The sequence below is a fragment of the Eurosta solidaginis genome, chromosome 1 (assembly GCF_040869045.1).
Source record: "Eurosta solidaginis isolate ZX-2024a chromosome 1, ASM4086904v1, whole genome shotgun sequence".
Lineage (NCBI taxonomy): Eukaryota > Metazoa > Arthropoda > Insecta > Diptera > Tephritidae > Eurosta > Eurosta solidaginis.
The window spans coordinates 353,252,017-353,268,083 of record NC_090319.1 but is presented as its reverse complement, the minus strand read 5'-3'; the positions used below and the strand labels follow the sequence as shown (position 1 = coordinate 353,268,083).

The following is a 16,067-nucleotide window of genomic DNA, read 5'->3' as shown; positions in this document are numbered from 1 at the left end:
TGTAACACTTCAACCATCGTGTGCGGGTTCAAATTCCATAAAAAACCCATAAATTTAAACTTGTGGCTGAAAATTCGAAACAAAAATTTAATTTTTCCTATAAGTTATTTTTCGAAACATTTTGATATATGTACATATGTACATACATAAAAATTGTTATTATATGTTTTGTTATACCGATTTGATAACTAAGTGGCTAGAGCACACTACTGTTATTCGAAGCACGTCGGTTCGAAACCTCAGTTTTTCTTTATTTTTAAATGCTAGTGTAAACTTGCCTTTTTTAAAACTGCAAACTTACATGTGTGGACATAAAAACACAAATAAATGACGACTATAAGAGCTGGTCTCCGAATTCACTATATATTTTTTGCGTAGTTCGCATCAATAATAATAAAATAATTCGCCCCTGCGCTCACAAAAACAGTTATGTGTTTTTGAGTAACTTTTCAGGAGATCAAAAAAACTTATTTCTGGTGTCCATTTGCAAGATTTTGCAAATATCGTATTTTTGAAATATTTTATGGAAAGTATGTTACTGATGTGTGAAGGAAAAAAATCATGTTTTTTAACCCATTACGACGTGATAAATACTTGCGCCATTTATGCTTTCAAACATGTTTCAAATTTGCTTTTGGCGGTAGGGAAATGTATGAAATTGTTGCCGTATTTCCTCATAATGCTTACGGAGATGACCCGTTAAGCCCTTGGTAGGTGTAGCCTCATCAATCAGATGTCTGTTGGTTTGCCCAGGTTTCTGGGTATTCAACAGAAACTGTTTTTTTAGCATTTCATTTCTCTCCCTAAAGGCGAGTACTCTCGCCTCATTCTGTAGGTGGTGTTCTGGGGACATAAGAAGACAGCCGGTAGCGGTTCTGAGGGCAGTATTTTGGCAGGCTTGTATTTTCTTCCACTGAGTAACCTTTAAGCTTGGTGACCATTACGGGGACGCGTAGCATGTAATCGGGCGCCCAATTGCTTTGTAAGTAGTAATGAGCGTTTCTTTATTTTTAACCCAAGTGCTGCCGGAAAGACATTTGAGGATTTTATTATGGCTCTGGATTTTCGGTACAATTGCGGTTGCATGCTCTCCAAAATTTAGATCCTGATCGAACGTCACACTCAAGATTTTAGGGTGTAAGACAGTCGGTAGCGTGATGCCGATGTCGGGATCAAATAGATTATATTGCACTGAGTCGTGGGTGATAAACGCGAGACCGCCTCCATTTCCGCTCTCGCGATCTTTTCTGTGGACGTTTTGTCCAGAGCAGATCTTGCAGTGTTTTTGGTCTCTTGGATCGCTGCAATGCGGATGTTATGCCGCTGCATGAAATCAACTATCTCCGTGTTCTTCCCAGTTAACCCATTACAATTTAACTGACTGATAGGTGACTACGTCTGAGTTGAGGGATTCCAGGACGTAATTGCTGTTGTGGCCCTGGGACTGGACATCCCTGGGTAAGCATTTGGGTACCCGGTGTAGTTGGGTTTGCAGCCTGGCAGCATGGCGCGATGAAACCCGTTGGAGGGTTACCGTAGCTGAGACCAGCACATCTAGGAAAGTGCCACCGTCCAAGGCGGGAGCTGCATTGGCCAGATGTCGCAAAAATATATATTTTTTGTGCTGGCAAATTGTTCAAAAGTTGGTAGTGACTGAGAGTCTGTATGGTATCCCTGACCTACGCGAATGCTAGTGTCGGACAAAGGGGTGACGAAGACGGGGGCGAGGAGTCTAGCCCAGAACATCCTGTCCGATGCAACCATCCCTTGCACGTGACACATCGACAAGAGTGTGACCGTCCTAAACATGTTCTTTTCCGGCAAACGCAGTACACCTTCCCGGAGAAGGAGAATATGGCGCAGTCCCGCTGCAAGGATCTGCTGGGAGGATGACAATTTGTGGGAGACGCACAACAAATTAAATGGGGTTACAATGAAATGACAGCCCTTGGTCGTAAAATACCCCGAGTTGCTCCGGTACATAGAACCGGCTGCCTTGAGAATCGTCAAACAAAAGCCAGTTTCTTCATTAAGAATGCCATATTTCATATTTATACTATTTTCACACACACGGCTTATTGAATAATAAAGGCAGTTTTCTACATTAAGGCGCTTATTGAGCTCAATCTTCCCTACAAAATTCGAATCTATAATTATTTCATTAGTGACTAATCGAATGCCTAATTAAACCAAAAGCCCAATCCAACTCTGTTGGCAGCGTTCAGTTTCTTAGTTTTTGGTGTGTTCAGTGCTTAAAAATGTCATTTGTCAAAGTAAATGTTATTGTCTGTCATATAGCATTGTCATTTTATTCGCTTGACATTTCATCCTTCATACTAATCGAGCAGCTACTTCTGTGTGAAAGCAAAAAATTTACGATTTCATTAGAAGGTGAAATGAGATCATTAAGTTTCTGTGTGAAAACAGTATTAGATTAAAAATAGAAATATCTTTGGGGATAACAAAACAATTTTTACCATTGCAATGGTCGACTTCCAATTGCATCCGAGCAAATAAACTTGTAGAACATACGTAGTATATACAGTATGTATTTGTGTATGTATGTAGATGGTTTGTAATCTTTTTTACAATAAAATCAAAGCACTTTCGCCAGCGATTAAAAACAGTTATAAGCAAGTAAGTACATAACCGTTTTTCAGAGTACTTCTAGTACTGCGAGCACATAGCTGTTTTCCCTCACTTCTAAACCAAAAGAGATATAAAAAAAAACGGCATATGTAGAAATGTGGGCTCTATATAGTGATAATAAAATATGCAATAAAAAAAAATTTAACAAAAAACACATAACTGTTTTCGTTGGCGCAGCGACGAATTTTAAGAAGTTTAGATTTGTTTTTGGGTCTAACATTTTTCGCCTTCTAAAGCGCTCACCATATTCATGAGTGGCTTGTGTTCGAAAATAACCTTCTCATCTCCCTTGCAGTGACCACGCAGAGAAAAAAACCGATAGTGTATAGTTTAAAGAGGATTTTTTATCAATTTATGTATGTATATGTAACTTATAAGATATAGAAAAGTATTCTTCCTTCTCCCTATTTTTTAAACTTTGTTTATACATGTATGTACATATATCGATTCTTGCAAATACTAATTACGTAAATTTATAAATAATGCAATAACAAACACAACAAAAAATCCAAGAAAACCAAAAATTTGATCTAGAAACAATTATATTAAAAGCGTTGAAGTGAATAAAAACAAATCGTGTAAAAATGTTGGAGAGGGGATAATAACGTTCATATATATTTGAATTTATAATTATTTTTCGTCTTTAAAATATTGTTTATTTATATTTCAATTTTTTTAGTATATTCATAATATTAACGAAATAGATTTAGAAAAAAAAAAAAAACAAACTCAGCCAAAGTTATTTGTTTACATACATTTATTTTTTGCTTTAAACTCTTTTATTGCTTTTTTAGCATTTTTCAGTACCTGTTTATTTGTTCACTTTTTTGAGCTATTTGTGCCCTTTTTTATATTTTGCATATAATGCTTTTATTTGTATTTGTTCGTTTAATGTTTCATATGTTTAGTTTTAAAGTTCTATTATAAAATTAATTAGTTAATCAATATTAAAAAAACACAAAAACAACAATATATACTGACGTATATCCCCTCTTCCAAAATTTTGTATATTTTCAGACGAACAAATTGTAAGTCTGCGCGCCTAAATGTATGCAAACAAAATTTACCAATACTAGTCTGTCTAAAGTGTCACATGCACACATTCATATATGCGCTCATAAACTTTGCTAATTGTTAATGGTGGTGGTGCTTTTCAAACTGCGCTTTTAAATAAATAAATAAACACAAAGAAGAAACCGAAAACAAAACATCTCAAGAACGTATGGACGACTTTTTCTAAAAAATGGGCGCAAATGTCTCACAGTTGGAACGTGAAATTGGCTCTGATCTTTTTCCGCCTAATGAACATTATTTTGGTTTGGTGAATTTCGGCAATACTTGCTATAGCAACTCGGTGTTGCAGGCGCTTTATTTTTGCAAACCCTTCCGCGAGAAAGTACTTGAATATAAAGCCAAAAATAAGCGGCCAAAGGAGACATTACTCTCCTGTTTGGCGGATTTGTTTTATAATATTGCAACACAGAAGAAAAAGGTCGGCTCGATTGCACCGAAAAAATTCATTGCACGACTGCGCAAAGAAAAGGAGGAATTTGATAATTATATGCAACAAGATGCACATGAATTTTTAAATTTTCTCATAAATCATATAAATGAAATCATATTGGCTGAACGACATGCAAGCAAGAATTGTAATACATTGAATGGTAGCAGCACTGGCGGCGCCAGTGTTGGCGGCGGCAGCGGCGGCGGCGGCGGTGTCACTTCTACTGCCAGTAAATCTTCTTCGTCCACTAGCACATCGACAACTGCCTCGAACTCTACGTCCAACGGTACTTGCACCAATTCATCGGGCTCATTAAACGGTGTAGGCGGTGTTGGTATTGGCATATGTAGCGGCAACGATTACGCTTCGACACCGACTCAAGCAAATGCTGCCAATACCGAACCAACTTGGGTACATGAAATTTTTCAAGGCATATTAACATCAGAGACACGCTGCCTCAATTGTGAGACTGTCAGTAGTAAGGATGAGAATTTCTTTGATCTACAAGTTGATGTTGATCAAAATACTTCGATAACACATTGTTTGCGTTGTTTCAGTAATACTGAAACACTTTGTTCTGATAATAAATTTAAATGTGACAATTGTTGCAGTTACCAAGAGGCTCAAAAGCGTATGCGCGTCAAAAAGTTACCAATGATATTGGCTTTGCATTTGAAACGTTTTAAGTATATGGAACAATTTAACCGTCATATCAAAGTATCGCATCGTGTCGTATTTCCGCTTGAGTTACGTTTATTCAATACATCTGATGATGCGGTCAATCCAGATCGTCTATATGATTTAATGGCCGTTGTAATACACTGTGGATCGGGACCGAATCGTGGTCATTATATAAGCATTGTTAAGAGTCATGGATTATGGTTATTATTTGATGATGATATGGTAGATAAAATTGAGGCATCAACTATTGAAGACTTTTATGGATTAACTTCGGATATACAGAAATCATCGGAAACGGGTTATATATTATTTTATCAATCGCGTGATTGCGCGTCATCGTAATGGGAAGTTAGATAATGTTGAAAAATTACTAATGCTTAAGAAAATATAATAAATACTATACTTTTTCAACCCAGTAGTTTAAAAGCGAAAATAGTAATGAGAAACAGTATATTTTAAATGAGAATACGGCGCGATTGGCGCTTATGAAAACGTAACTTTGTAGTGAGAAAACATAAAATTATAAAGAGAATACTTACGCATATTTATATTGAGAAAAGAGAAAGTTGAGTTAATGAGAAAATTTTACTTACATCCTTTAAAAAAACAATCTCATTACCAATTTAAACTCTCAATACAAATTTATCCTTTCTTGCCTATAGTTTAATTTTATCCAATGTAACTTCACTTGTTCCCATTATAATTTTGTCTTTTATCAATGCAAAGTTACATTTCCTCATTTTTAATTATATTGCTCAATATATCATTCACATTCTCTCACTGCAAACTTGCGCTTTCTCGTTATTGGGTTGGAATTAGAGCTTACGATTTTTTTTCAAATGAGAATTTTGAAATTCGAGAACTGGCTTCAAGTGACATTCTCGAATTTCGAAACACATCATATAGTACATATGTAGCGCTTACGAGATTTCTTCTCGAACACAAGCGAGATATACTCGTAAAGCTTGCGAGCTTGTCAATCCCCCTTATTGTCATTGTCGTCGTCGACATCGTCGTCGTATTTCAGTCGCCGTCACATCGAATCGACGTCGTCGTCACCTCGACACCAAATCGGTATTGGCTAAGCTTGTTGAGACGACGACGACAATTTATCGATAAAATGAAAGGAAAATATACCATCGCTGTCATTTCTGGATCAGCTGTTCGATTTTTTTTTACTATTTCTGTATCTTTCTTCGCGATTAGAGATTTGTTTAAATATTTCATTTCAATATTTTACAAAAATTTTTTATTATGAGCTCTTGTGCCGAAAATAATAAAGAGGAGCTTAGACTCAATAGAAAAAAAATCAGAAATAACTCCTATTTTTTCTAGCCCAGCTACAAGAACCTCGAATTGTTGCGCACTCGTTATTTTCATTTTGAATATCTAAAAGAACAATGCATATTACATATTGGTATATTTAATTAATTAAAAAAGAAATGTTTTACTTACAAATTTTCTTTTGTCGTCAGTAAAAACAGCGTCGACACAAATGGCGTCGTGTGAGGGCGACGACGACAGCGAATTTGCTTAGCCAATACCAAACATGTGTCGATAGTCGTCAATAGTTATCGAAAACGACGATGGTAATACCGAATTTAACACGTCGTCGTGAGTCGTCGTCGTTCAGGGACGACGACGACAATAACAATAAGGGTGAATATTCAATTGAGTCGCTGCAATGGCGATTTCTTCTCGAAATTCTTACTTGTATTCGAGAAGCTCTATGTGCATAGTAATGCCAATGAACGATTTAAGAAAGAAGAAATCGTAAGCTCTAGTTGAAATAATGAAGAAAATATAAAATTGTAATGCCAATTTCAGACAGAGACTTGATGAAATAGTTAGTCAGATTTTCTTCATTAAAGCTGAACTCAATATTCCATATAATGATCATATTCTTAATAATCTCATTATTGCTTTATTGAATTCCTAATGGAGTGAAAAATCTAGCCGGTTTAGCTTAAAGTTTAGGATTCCATTGTCAATGTAACAAATGACAATCAAAAATTAATTATTTTCAATAATTTACCAAAAATAGAAGAAAGCAAACATTTTATTTTTGCAGCGTTGGCAGTAAAAGATAATATAATTTTTTTGTTTTTTGTTTTTAAATAGGCACATATGTATTGGGTTAGATTAGATGCAGCGTCCATCACATGAACTATCACTGCTATCCATATTAACTGTTTTTTGTAAAAAACAGAATATTTTTTGGGGCTGTTGATAGATGTTCGATAATGAAGCAAAAATACCTGTGTGAAAAGGAAAAATGTATTATTTCATTAAACAAAATTGAAATTCCATTAAGTTTCTGCGTGAAATCGGTATAAGATAACTTGAATTTATATATTTTCGAAGTTATTGTTATGCATATAAACTAAAAATTATGTCAAAATGCTCTATCATAAATATTAAGTTTATTTTACCATTTAAAGCAGATCTAACAGAAGTCAGTGTAGAGAAATGTGTTGCCTTTGCACAAGCTAAAGATTTTTAATGAATAAGAAAGGAGCGTTCTGTAAAATTCCTTCAAAAAAAAAGGGGACAAGCCCTTTTCTCTGATAGAAGAAGATCTAAAATAAACAATCGGGAAAGATAGTAACTATCAACTAAAAAAACTTAGTTTTCGTTATCGTACTGGAATAGTGCGATTTAAACCCCTAAATGGTAAGCTTTTGAGCGAATTCCTGCCAAGTCCAAAATTCTTCTCGGGAATAAAGGATTCCTTAGAAAAACATTTGATTAGAAAAAGGGTATTCTTTCATAGATGCTCTGAAAATATAAACACTGCAAATTTTGCGACTACTTATGTACTACATATAAAGCGTTGAGTCTGTGAATACATTCCTGAACTCACTTCTTAGCAGACTACCATTACAGTGCATAGAGTCTTGTCAAAATCCAAGAATGCAATTTATCAGCTGCTACCTGATAGCTCAAACTTGCTTTAGATCTACTTGCAGAACGGCGAGTTAACTATTCAACTTAGAGTTAACCTGACTGATAAGCCGCAGCATTGGTAAACACAAATATGGTCAAGGTAATGTACCAGCTAAAAAGTTATCGACAAAAACTGATAATTATATACCCCCTAGTGGGTTTTTATAATTTCGTAATTCTTACACTTCATGTCCCCTTATATAATTTTCTGTTAGCGGTTTTGTCGAAAGAACAATGTTCTGATTTGAGAAATCTTCATTCACCCACATAACATGATCAAGTTAATGGCAGATGTGACTACTCTTCAAGCGGAAGTCGCCGCGCAGCGTCTGCTCCGCTTACAATAGGCCTCTAATCAACAGCAGACTATTAGCTACCGAAAACTCGAATTTCCGGGAGACCTCCACGTCCAGTTCAGCCATTTGTGCCTGGGTGGAGAAGAATAACTAGCGCCCAATGTCGCTGACGCCTTTCCGAAATGTTTACCGTGTGTATACTTAGCATGATGGTTCGTCTGCGACTTTTCAAAAGACGCATCAGTTCTTGCTTATGGCCTCCCTGCAGTACAAGGTGACAAAGGCTTCTTATCCTTGTCCTTCCAGTTAAGTCAGCAATGCAACTTCCTATGTAGTAAGAAACATTGAAACATTTAATAATATCTTCTAATCCCCCAATCGGCATAACTCTACATATTCTTCCTAAGATTCTGGTCTCACTCGTCTCCACGCTGTCGTACAGAATTTTTTAATGAATTCAAATAGATCTCTTTCGACCCCCTGTCTGTCTGCTTATGACCCTGAGCATCATTTACAAAGAGAGAGATAAACCAAAGAAGTTTATCAGATGGCTGCTTCACTTCGCTCTGCCTTATAGCCAAGAAGGAGATCATTATGATGAGATCTGCAACTATATGAAGCGGGTGTTTGATTTTAGAGAACATGTGCGAACTCGAAAATCTATCCATAGAGGGTTTCCATACCCCTTTGTCAATTTACGTTGGCTGAACTCAGTTATCAAAGTCAAATTTCTTGTTATTGCAGAATAGGAAAGCACAAACTCCAGGAAGACGCATATTTCTTTGGCGTACATAAATTCGATCCGTATACTGAAACATGATGAATTCTTACTTATCCATTAATGTCATATGCAGCGGTGGGCACCACTACATTTACACGGTTACCAAATTGAGAATGTGTTAGTAAACACGAACGCGTAGCGAGCACGAAAGCAAAATCAATTATTTATTTAGTTTGATTTCAATGCTTGAACGTTGAACATGTGTCATACGCACTGTAAGTGACAGTTCTCAAGCCAAGTCAAGTCTATGCTAAGTATCAGTAATGGGGCCTTAATGATCCTTTCAATTGTAATATCGCAGCAACTCTTCAAAAAGCAATTTCTTCAGTGACCAACCCCTTTCAAACTGCCAGTTTAATTCCGTTAAACATTTCGACGACAGTCAGTGTAAATTGTCGAATATCAGCTATCCCTTGTGGTGCTTGCTATAAACATACATACAAACGCTGACTATTTAAAGTCGCTATAACTTCAACAGCAAAGCTTTAAAGCTAATGCCGCGCATTGAAAACCAATGTTAAACAACATGGCTATTCAAACTATTTATTTTGTTGTTATCTAGCTGACGCAGTTTGAGAGTCCCAGCATAAAAGTTATTAAAAAGTTTTACTTTTGTGGTCGAGATGAGCGTGGTATATCGGGCCATTATATTCATTTTAAACTAAGAGAGAAAAATTGTGTAGCTTTCAAAGTATGACGGAAACATTCAAAGTGGTCGGTTCTACATACTAACCTCACCCACGATTAATTCGTACACCCCTATCGTCATTTTAGGGGTGAATTATGTATAACGCGACGAGTCGCTTTTTATCTTGTGAACCAAAATTCCTATCATATAAGAGCATTCATGCACTTCAGTGCAACCTGAATACCTTTAGGAAACTTTTGGTAATATATAGTGGTGACTGTGAATGTGAGTGACGGCGCCGCAATGTGTAAAGGCCTCATACATAATCTTGCCCATAATTTCAATACTATTGTATAGAAATCTTACCTTAGGTCAGTATAAATCAGGGATCTGCATTCCATAGCATAATTGTACTCTTATTACGTTTGCGGAAGGGCAACTAATATTTAGAGACCCATGGTTAAATATACATAAGTGCTACACCTTTTCCAGTTTAAGTTCAGAAATTTACAATTCAAGTTTATAAAATTACAGTTCAAGTTCAGAGTTTCAAATTCTGAATTACAACATTGTTCAAAACGTTTCGAAACTCCTTCGAAAGTTTTAAAACTTTCACAAAAGAACCGATAATGCAGTTTTTATACTTAAACAAACATTTTAGTGATTCAGTGTAATTTCATAGCGTCTGAGAGCTTTTGATGTGAGATTTATCAGATAAAAGGAGTGGTGAAGGTTTATTGGTATGCTCTCTGTAAATTGTAATTATTTCAATTGAAAAATTCCAAATTGAAAATGTTTACAAATTTTAATTTTCAAGCTCTTCGCTTCTGTCCTCGAACCATTGCACCTAAGTCCTACGCGTTCAATAGAAAATGGGCATTTGCTATAGATCTCCGGAAAAACGATTGTACACTATGCCTGAGTTTTCGTACTCAACTTCCTGTAATTGGAAGCTTGGTTACATTATGGAGATCTTGCCCTTTGTATCTAAATTTGGATTGGATGGTCCTAGCCATACTACCTCGTGTTACCAAATTCTGAAGAAAATTAACTCCGAACCCAAAAATAACTTGCCGCTCTGCAAGGGGGTCTAAAGCAAGTTTGATCTATCACGTAGCAGCTGATAAATTGCATTCTTGGATTTCGCCATTTCGCACGTTTTAAAATCAACTTTTAATCAAATCAGATTTTCATAAAATTTTCCAAAGCTTTAGCCCACAACAAATTAGCTACTTTCTGCATATGGAACCACGCATTGTCTTTATAAATTAAACGGGTGCTACTTACAGAACTTTCGTATGTAGGTAGTAGAAACAATATTGTATTCAAAACTAATTATTTGAATAACATATTCGTTAACAAATGCTCATTTGGCTTCAGTTAGCTACGTAGGCAGTAATCATAGGGTTCTCAAATCAAAAAGACGCATCAAATTGCTCCACGAATGTTCCATGAGTAATCTGTCTGATTCTTAAAAGTAATGCTAATAAGAACTCTTTGCTCTATTTAGAGAAAATCATATTATCCTTTCAGAACAAATCATTAAAAATCGAATTGGCTCAATGGCAATATCAATAGTGAATTAGAGTAAACCCACTCAGCATTTAGGTGATTCAATTTTGAATTTCCCTACATATCAGTACAATTTGATTACTCTTTCTGACTAAATAATGAGTTATCATACACCCACTCAGCATTTAGGTGATTCAATTTTGAATTTCCCTACATATCAGTACAATTTGATTACTCTTTCTGACTAAATAATGAGTTATCATACAAGTGAACAAACGAAATAATCAAATATGAATACTTTTGATAATCAAAAACTGAAAATCATTTTTCGATCACTTTTTGGAATCATTTTTGAAGTCATTTGATGATTAGATTTTAATATTTAATAAAAATCAACAAGAAGAATAATCAAATAAGAATACTTTTGATGATAAAAAACTGAATATTGTTTTTCAATAACATTTTGGAATCATATTTAAATCAAATGTGTTTACTTTTGGTGATGAAACATTTTTAATCATTTTTCAATCAGCTTTCTGAATTTTTTTCGACTATCTTTGTTGACTGAACAATAAATTTTGTACTTGTTAAAATTTTACTTTTCATTGAAAATCGTATTTTTTCACGTGCACACATTTTTTCAATCATGAAGTTAGAAAAAATATATACATTTTTTTTATTTATACAAAAGATATTGTAAATGCTGCTCGTAACCGAAGATGTCCCCAATCATTTCTCAACCTTGGGCTTCCAAGAAAATACATAATGGTTGGAGAATACGCAGTTTGTGAGCTATTTGAACCCCAGGTAAGTGAAGCTCTCTTGACATACCTGAATATGGCTTCAACATCCCGTACTTTATCGTTTTTTAACATATTGACGATCATAACTGATGTTGGATGTTGTAGTCGCAGGTGTATATCAGTCAAGTTTATTTACCTTTGGTTCAAATAGCTCATTTCCGCATGCTTTCTTCCCCTGATGAAATATGTATATCATGTAGTATCTTTTTGTATGAGATATGAAGAATAAATCATGATAATCGTATTCAAAAATGATTCAAAAATCTCAACCAAAACGATTGAAATATGTTCACGAATATGATCAGAAAATGACCGTGAAAAGCAGTCAAATATTACTCTAAAACAATTAAAGTTCAATTTTACAATGATATCAACTATGAATAAAAAGTGTTTCGAAGCATGAATCAAAAATGATTATTCAAGAATAATCACATTTATGGTAAATTTTTCTCCCGACGATACATTAATTTTCGAATAGAAAATACCTTTAAATTTGAACGTTTTTAATCATCTTGGGGTATGATATTTGAATATTTTATGATCAAAAATTTGAAAAAATGCTGGCTGGGAAGTTATTTGTTTTTTGTTTTTCTATATTTAAGCGGGGGCCCCTTGTTTGCCCGATAATATGTGTTTATATGAAACAAACAACACTGTGACTCAATATTGTTCTGTTGGCCCTATGACAAATTTATATGACCGGCTTCGCTTAATAATGTTAACTTTTTATTAATTTAGTTAGCTTGATTATTAGTAATTTCTTCTTATTTATTATACAACTGTATTTGCATTAAATCTCTGTTCAGTACACGTACTAAAATTGTATACTACGTTAATTTGTATAAAATATTATTTACAATCGTTTTTAAGTTTAAGCTTACTCTAAACAAAAAAATATAAAAAATACCATAAATATAGAATAAAACCGTTAAACATGCTTAATAGACTAATTGATATGAATAGGACATTGTGGAAAAGGGGAATATGTTTTTGTCAGGGACCGAAAGTAAATCTTATCATACATAAAAATATGCGAAAATAGGAACAAACTTGTTTGATTTTCTATGCAAGGATTAAGGATTATTTTAAATTTTTCAACTAAAAAAAAATACATACTAACTTATTTTCCTACTCAGATCAGCAAAGCTCACGTGTCTCCGGCCACTTCTAAAAAATAAAATTTTCAAATATTATACATAGGTCTAAAAAAACCATTTAAACTGTCATAACAGCCCTTGTCATAAAGAATAAAAAAAAACTTAAAAAATAAATAAATTTAAGGCGCGATAACCTCCGCAGAGATTTGAGGCCGAGCTTCTTTTCCATTGTGCATCGTGATCCTATTAATTTTTTCTACATCTTTTATGCCGTCTCCGAACGGCCTCTGCAAGGCAGATGAATTTTCACTGATAAGCTTTTCATTGCAGAAATACACTCGGAGTGTTTGCCAAACCACTGCCGAGGGGCGACCCCGTTTAGACAAACTTTTTACTAATTGCCCGGGTCGTGAACCCAGGATTTGTGATGGTGTGATAGGCGAAACACCCTACCACCACACCACGGCAGTCGTCATAAGAAACAAATGGGGAAAAAGTAACAAAATCGGTAAAGGGCCACGCCCACTTTTATATAGACGAGGTTTTAAATGGCCGTAGACGAATATAATAGGCTACATCGTCAAGGCGCGATAGCCTCTAAAGACATTTTATGCCGAGCTTCCCTCCAATTTGCGTCGTGTTCCTTGTTAGTTTTTTCTACAACATGGCGGGACATGTGGGTCGCATTTTACGCCGGCTCCGAACGGCATCTGCACGGCAGGTGAGTTTTCACTGAGGAGCTTTTCCTGGTAGAAATATACTCGGTGTGCTTGCCAAATCACCGCTACCCCGCTTACAAAAACTTTTTTTCCGACTGAAAAAAATTGTTTTAAAGTTTTTGATATTGCTTTGCCCAAAGCTTGAACCCAGAATCTTCGGTGTGGTAGGCGGGGCACGCTACCACCACACCACAAGGAAATAAATGAATAAAACAACATGTTGGAGTGGGTATTACAACGCCCCTAGTTAGCTTTTCAAAACAAGTAATCGGCTCAAAAAAAGTGGCCCGTTCTCTAAAAAGCGAGCCTTAAAAAAGCGGCAGGTTTCACAGTAATCAGTTTCGAAAATATTGAATTGAAATTACATATGTAATAAGTTAAATAATAAATTTAATTGAGTCGATTTAGCCGTTCAACAAGGACCACTAGTTGCTTCTTCGTTGGGTTAACCCGCGCCAATCGATCACACTAAGGGAATTTATATCGCTTTCCACCAGGTCCTTCCAGCAGAGAAGGGACCGCCCTCTCCCTCTGCTTCCATAGGCGGGTTCCGACAAAAATTATTTCTTAGCAAAAATACTTTCTTAGCATAACCTGGCCTAGCTAGCGTAGCCGCTGTGTTTTAATTCGCTGGGCTATGTTGATGACTGCGTATAACTCGTACATCTCACCATTTAATCTTAGAGGGGCACCACCCCAGCGGTTTAGGGGTTTAAGAGGTGACTAAGATATTAAATTTTTTCAAGGGGGTGTGTAGCGCAACTCTTTCAACGGGTTGCTAGTGCAATATGTAGCTTATCCAATCCAATTAACCTCACCTACCCGTGGCGAATCCTGTTATTTGACAGCCGATGCACTGGCGTCTTCAAGTTCCTTATGGAGCTAGGGGGTGGAAGGGTGGTGTGGCCCTAGAAGGTTTCTTGTGGTCATATCAAATCGTTCCCGAGATGGTCGGGCTAGTACTTTGTACTGTTTGTTACACTACATCCACTTTAAATTCTTCTGTTTAGATATATAACTATTATAAGATATCTACATTTAGTAATAATGCAATTGGGGCAGTTATAGGAAGTCAATTGCATTTTATTGAGATATATTTCAGTTGCGTAGAAATAAATTTTCTTTATCAATTGCCTATGATTGATACTATATATGAAAAACACTTCTTCTACGTGAGCGCGCAGCTGATTTCAGTACTTCGCAAAAGCTAAGAAAATTTAATACAACAACCTGGAATTTACATATACATATATTATATAAAGCTGCTTTACATCACTCCCTACTCGAGCAGCCAACCGAAATGGTGGCCAAGACTTCTTCATCTTAATTTGGTTTCTACAATTTTAAGAAAATGTATCCAACAACCAAGGAAAAAAATAATTTTGATTTTAAAGAAAATAACTTGTCAAGATTTAGCATTTATCCCATTGTATACTATGTATATAGTTTGGCAGCTTAAATTGAGGTTATGTTGCGAATAGAGTCGAAGGCTTTAGAAGAAGGCAGTCGAATGGAGTGGATTGAAAAACACCAGGAAGAGCAGAGCCTATATGACAGGCGTTCTAAAGTATAAGCATACCATTGTTATATATACAAATTCTTTCAAATTTGAATTAATTGGATATTGTATTGAATATTTATAAAAAAATTAACAACTTGAAAAGCTACATAAATGCATCCCATGTAAAAAAACTTATTACTATTGTAAAGAATTTTGGGGGGAGATTTCTGATTATTACACAGGCCGACAGCATCTCAGGCCCAGAAATCGGACTATATATTTTCGAAGGATTTTGATGCGATGAATCGAAATCTGGTCTCAAAATTGCTCTATCAGCTCTGGTTTTCGAGATATCCTAACCTAAAAGTGCAAAAAACACCGCTATTGCTCATATTTGAGGTTATGTAGCCTTGCAGATTTTTTTTTCACCAAAATTAAAGGATGTCATCTTTAAATACAAGTCTTCTTTCAAATGGCGTTGAGTTTGCTCAAATATCATTTTTTTTTTTCGCTGAGATATCGCATTTTGAAATTTTCATGTTTGTCAATTTTTTCAGCGAAAAAATGATATTTGAGCAAACTCAACGCCATTTGAAAGAAGAAGACTTGTATTTAAAGATCCAATCCTTTAATTTCGGTGAAAGAAAACATATGCAAGGCTACATAACCTCAAATATGGGCAAAAAACAGTGTGTTTTGCACATTTATCTCGAAAACCAGAGCTGATAGAGCAATTCTGAGGCCAGATTTGGATTCAGCGCTCATAAACCTTCGGAAATATATGTATAATCTGGTTTATGGGTCTGAATGTTTGCTAAATTTTGTCGACCTATGTTATTTACCTTATGCTAACGTTCGAATCGCTGAACTGTCGAATAAATAACTCCAATATTCAGTATGGCAAAATGGTCTTTATTTACAACTCTACATCACAATTACAATTATCGCGT

General features: G+C 35.4%; 1 protein-coding gene across 7 annotated transcripts in view; it reads left to right on the top strand.

Annotated features, from left to right (window-relative positions):
* Positions 1 to 16,067, top strand: part of Usp12-46 (Ubiquitin-specific protease 12/46) — a 448,691-nt gene that overhangs the window by 323,725 nt on the left and 108,899 nt on the right. Inside the window, exon 3 of one of the 7 annotated variants that reach the window (XM_067762681.1) lies at positions 3,667 to 12,737. The exons of the other annotated variants lie outside the window; for them this stretch is intronic. Coding sequence (XP_067618782.1) covers positions 3,893 to 5,176 — 1,284 coding nt within the window. The 5' untranslated portion in view covers positions 3,667 to 3,892 and the 3' untranslated portion in view covers positions 5,177 to 12,737. Of the gene's footprint in view, positions 1 to 3,666; positions 12,738 to 16,067 lie in introns of those variants that run through there. 7 annotated transcript variants of the gene reach the window in all.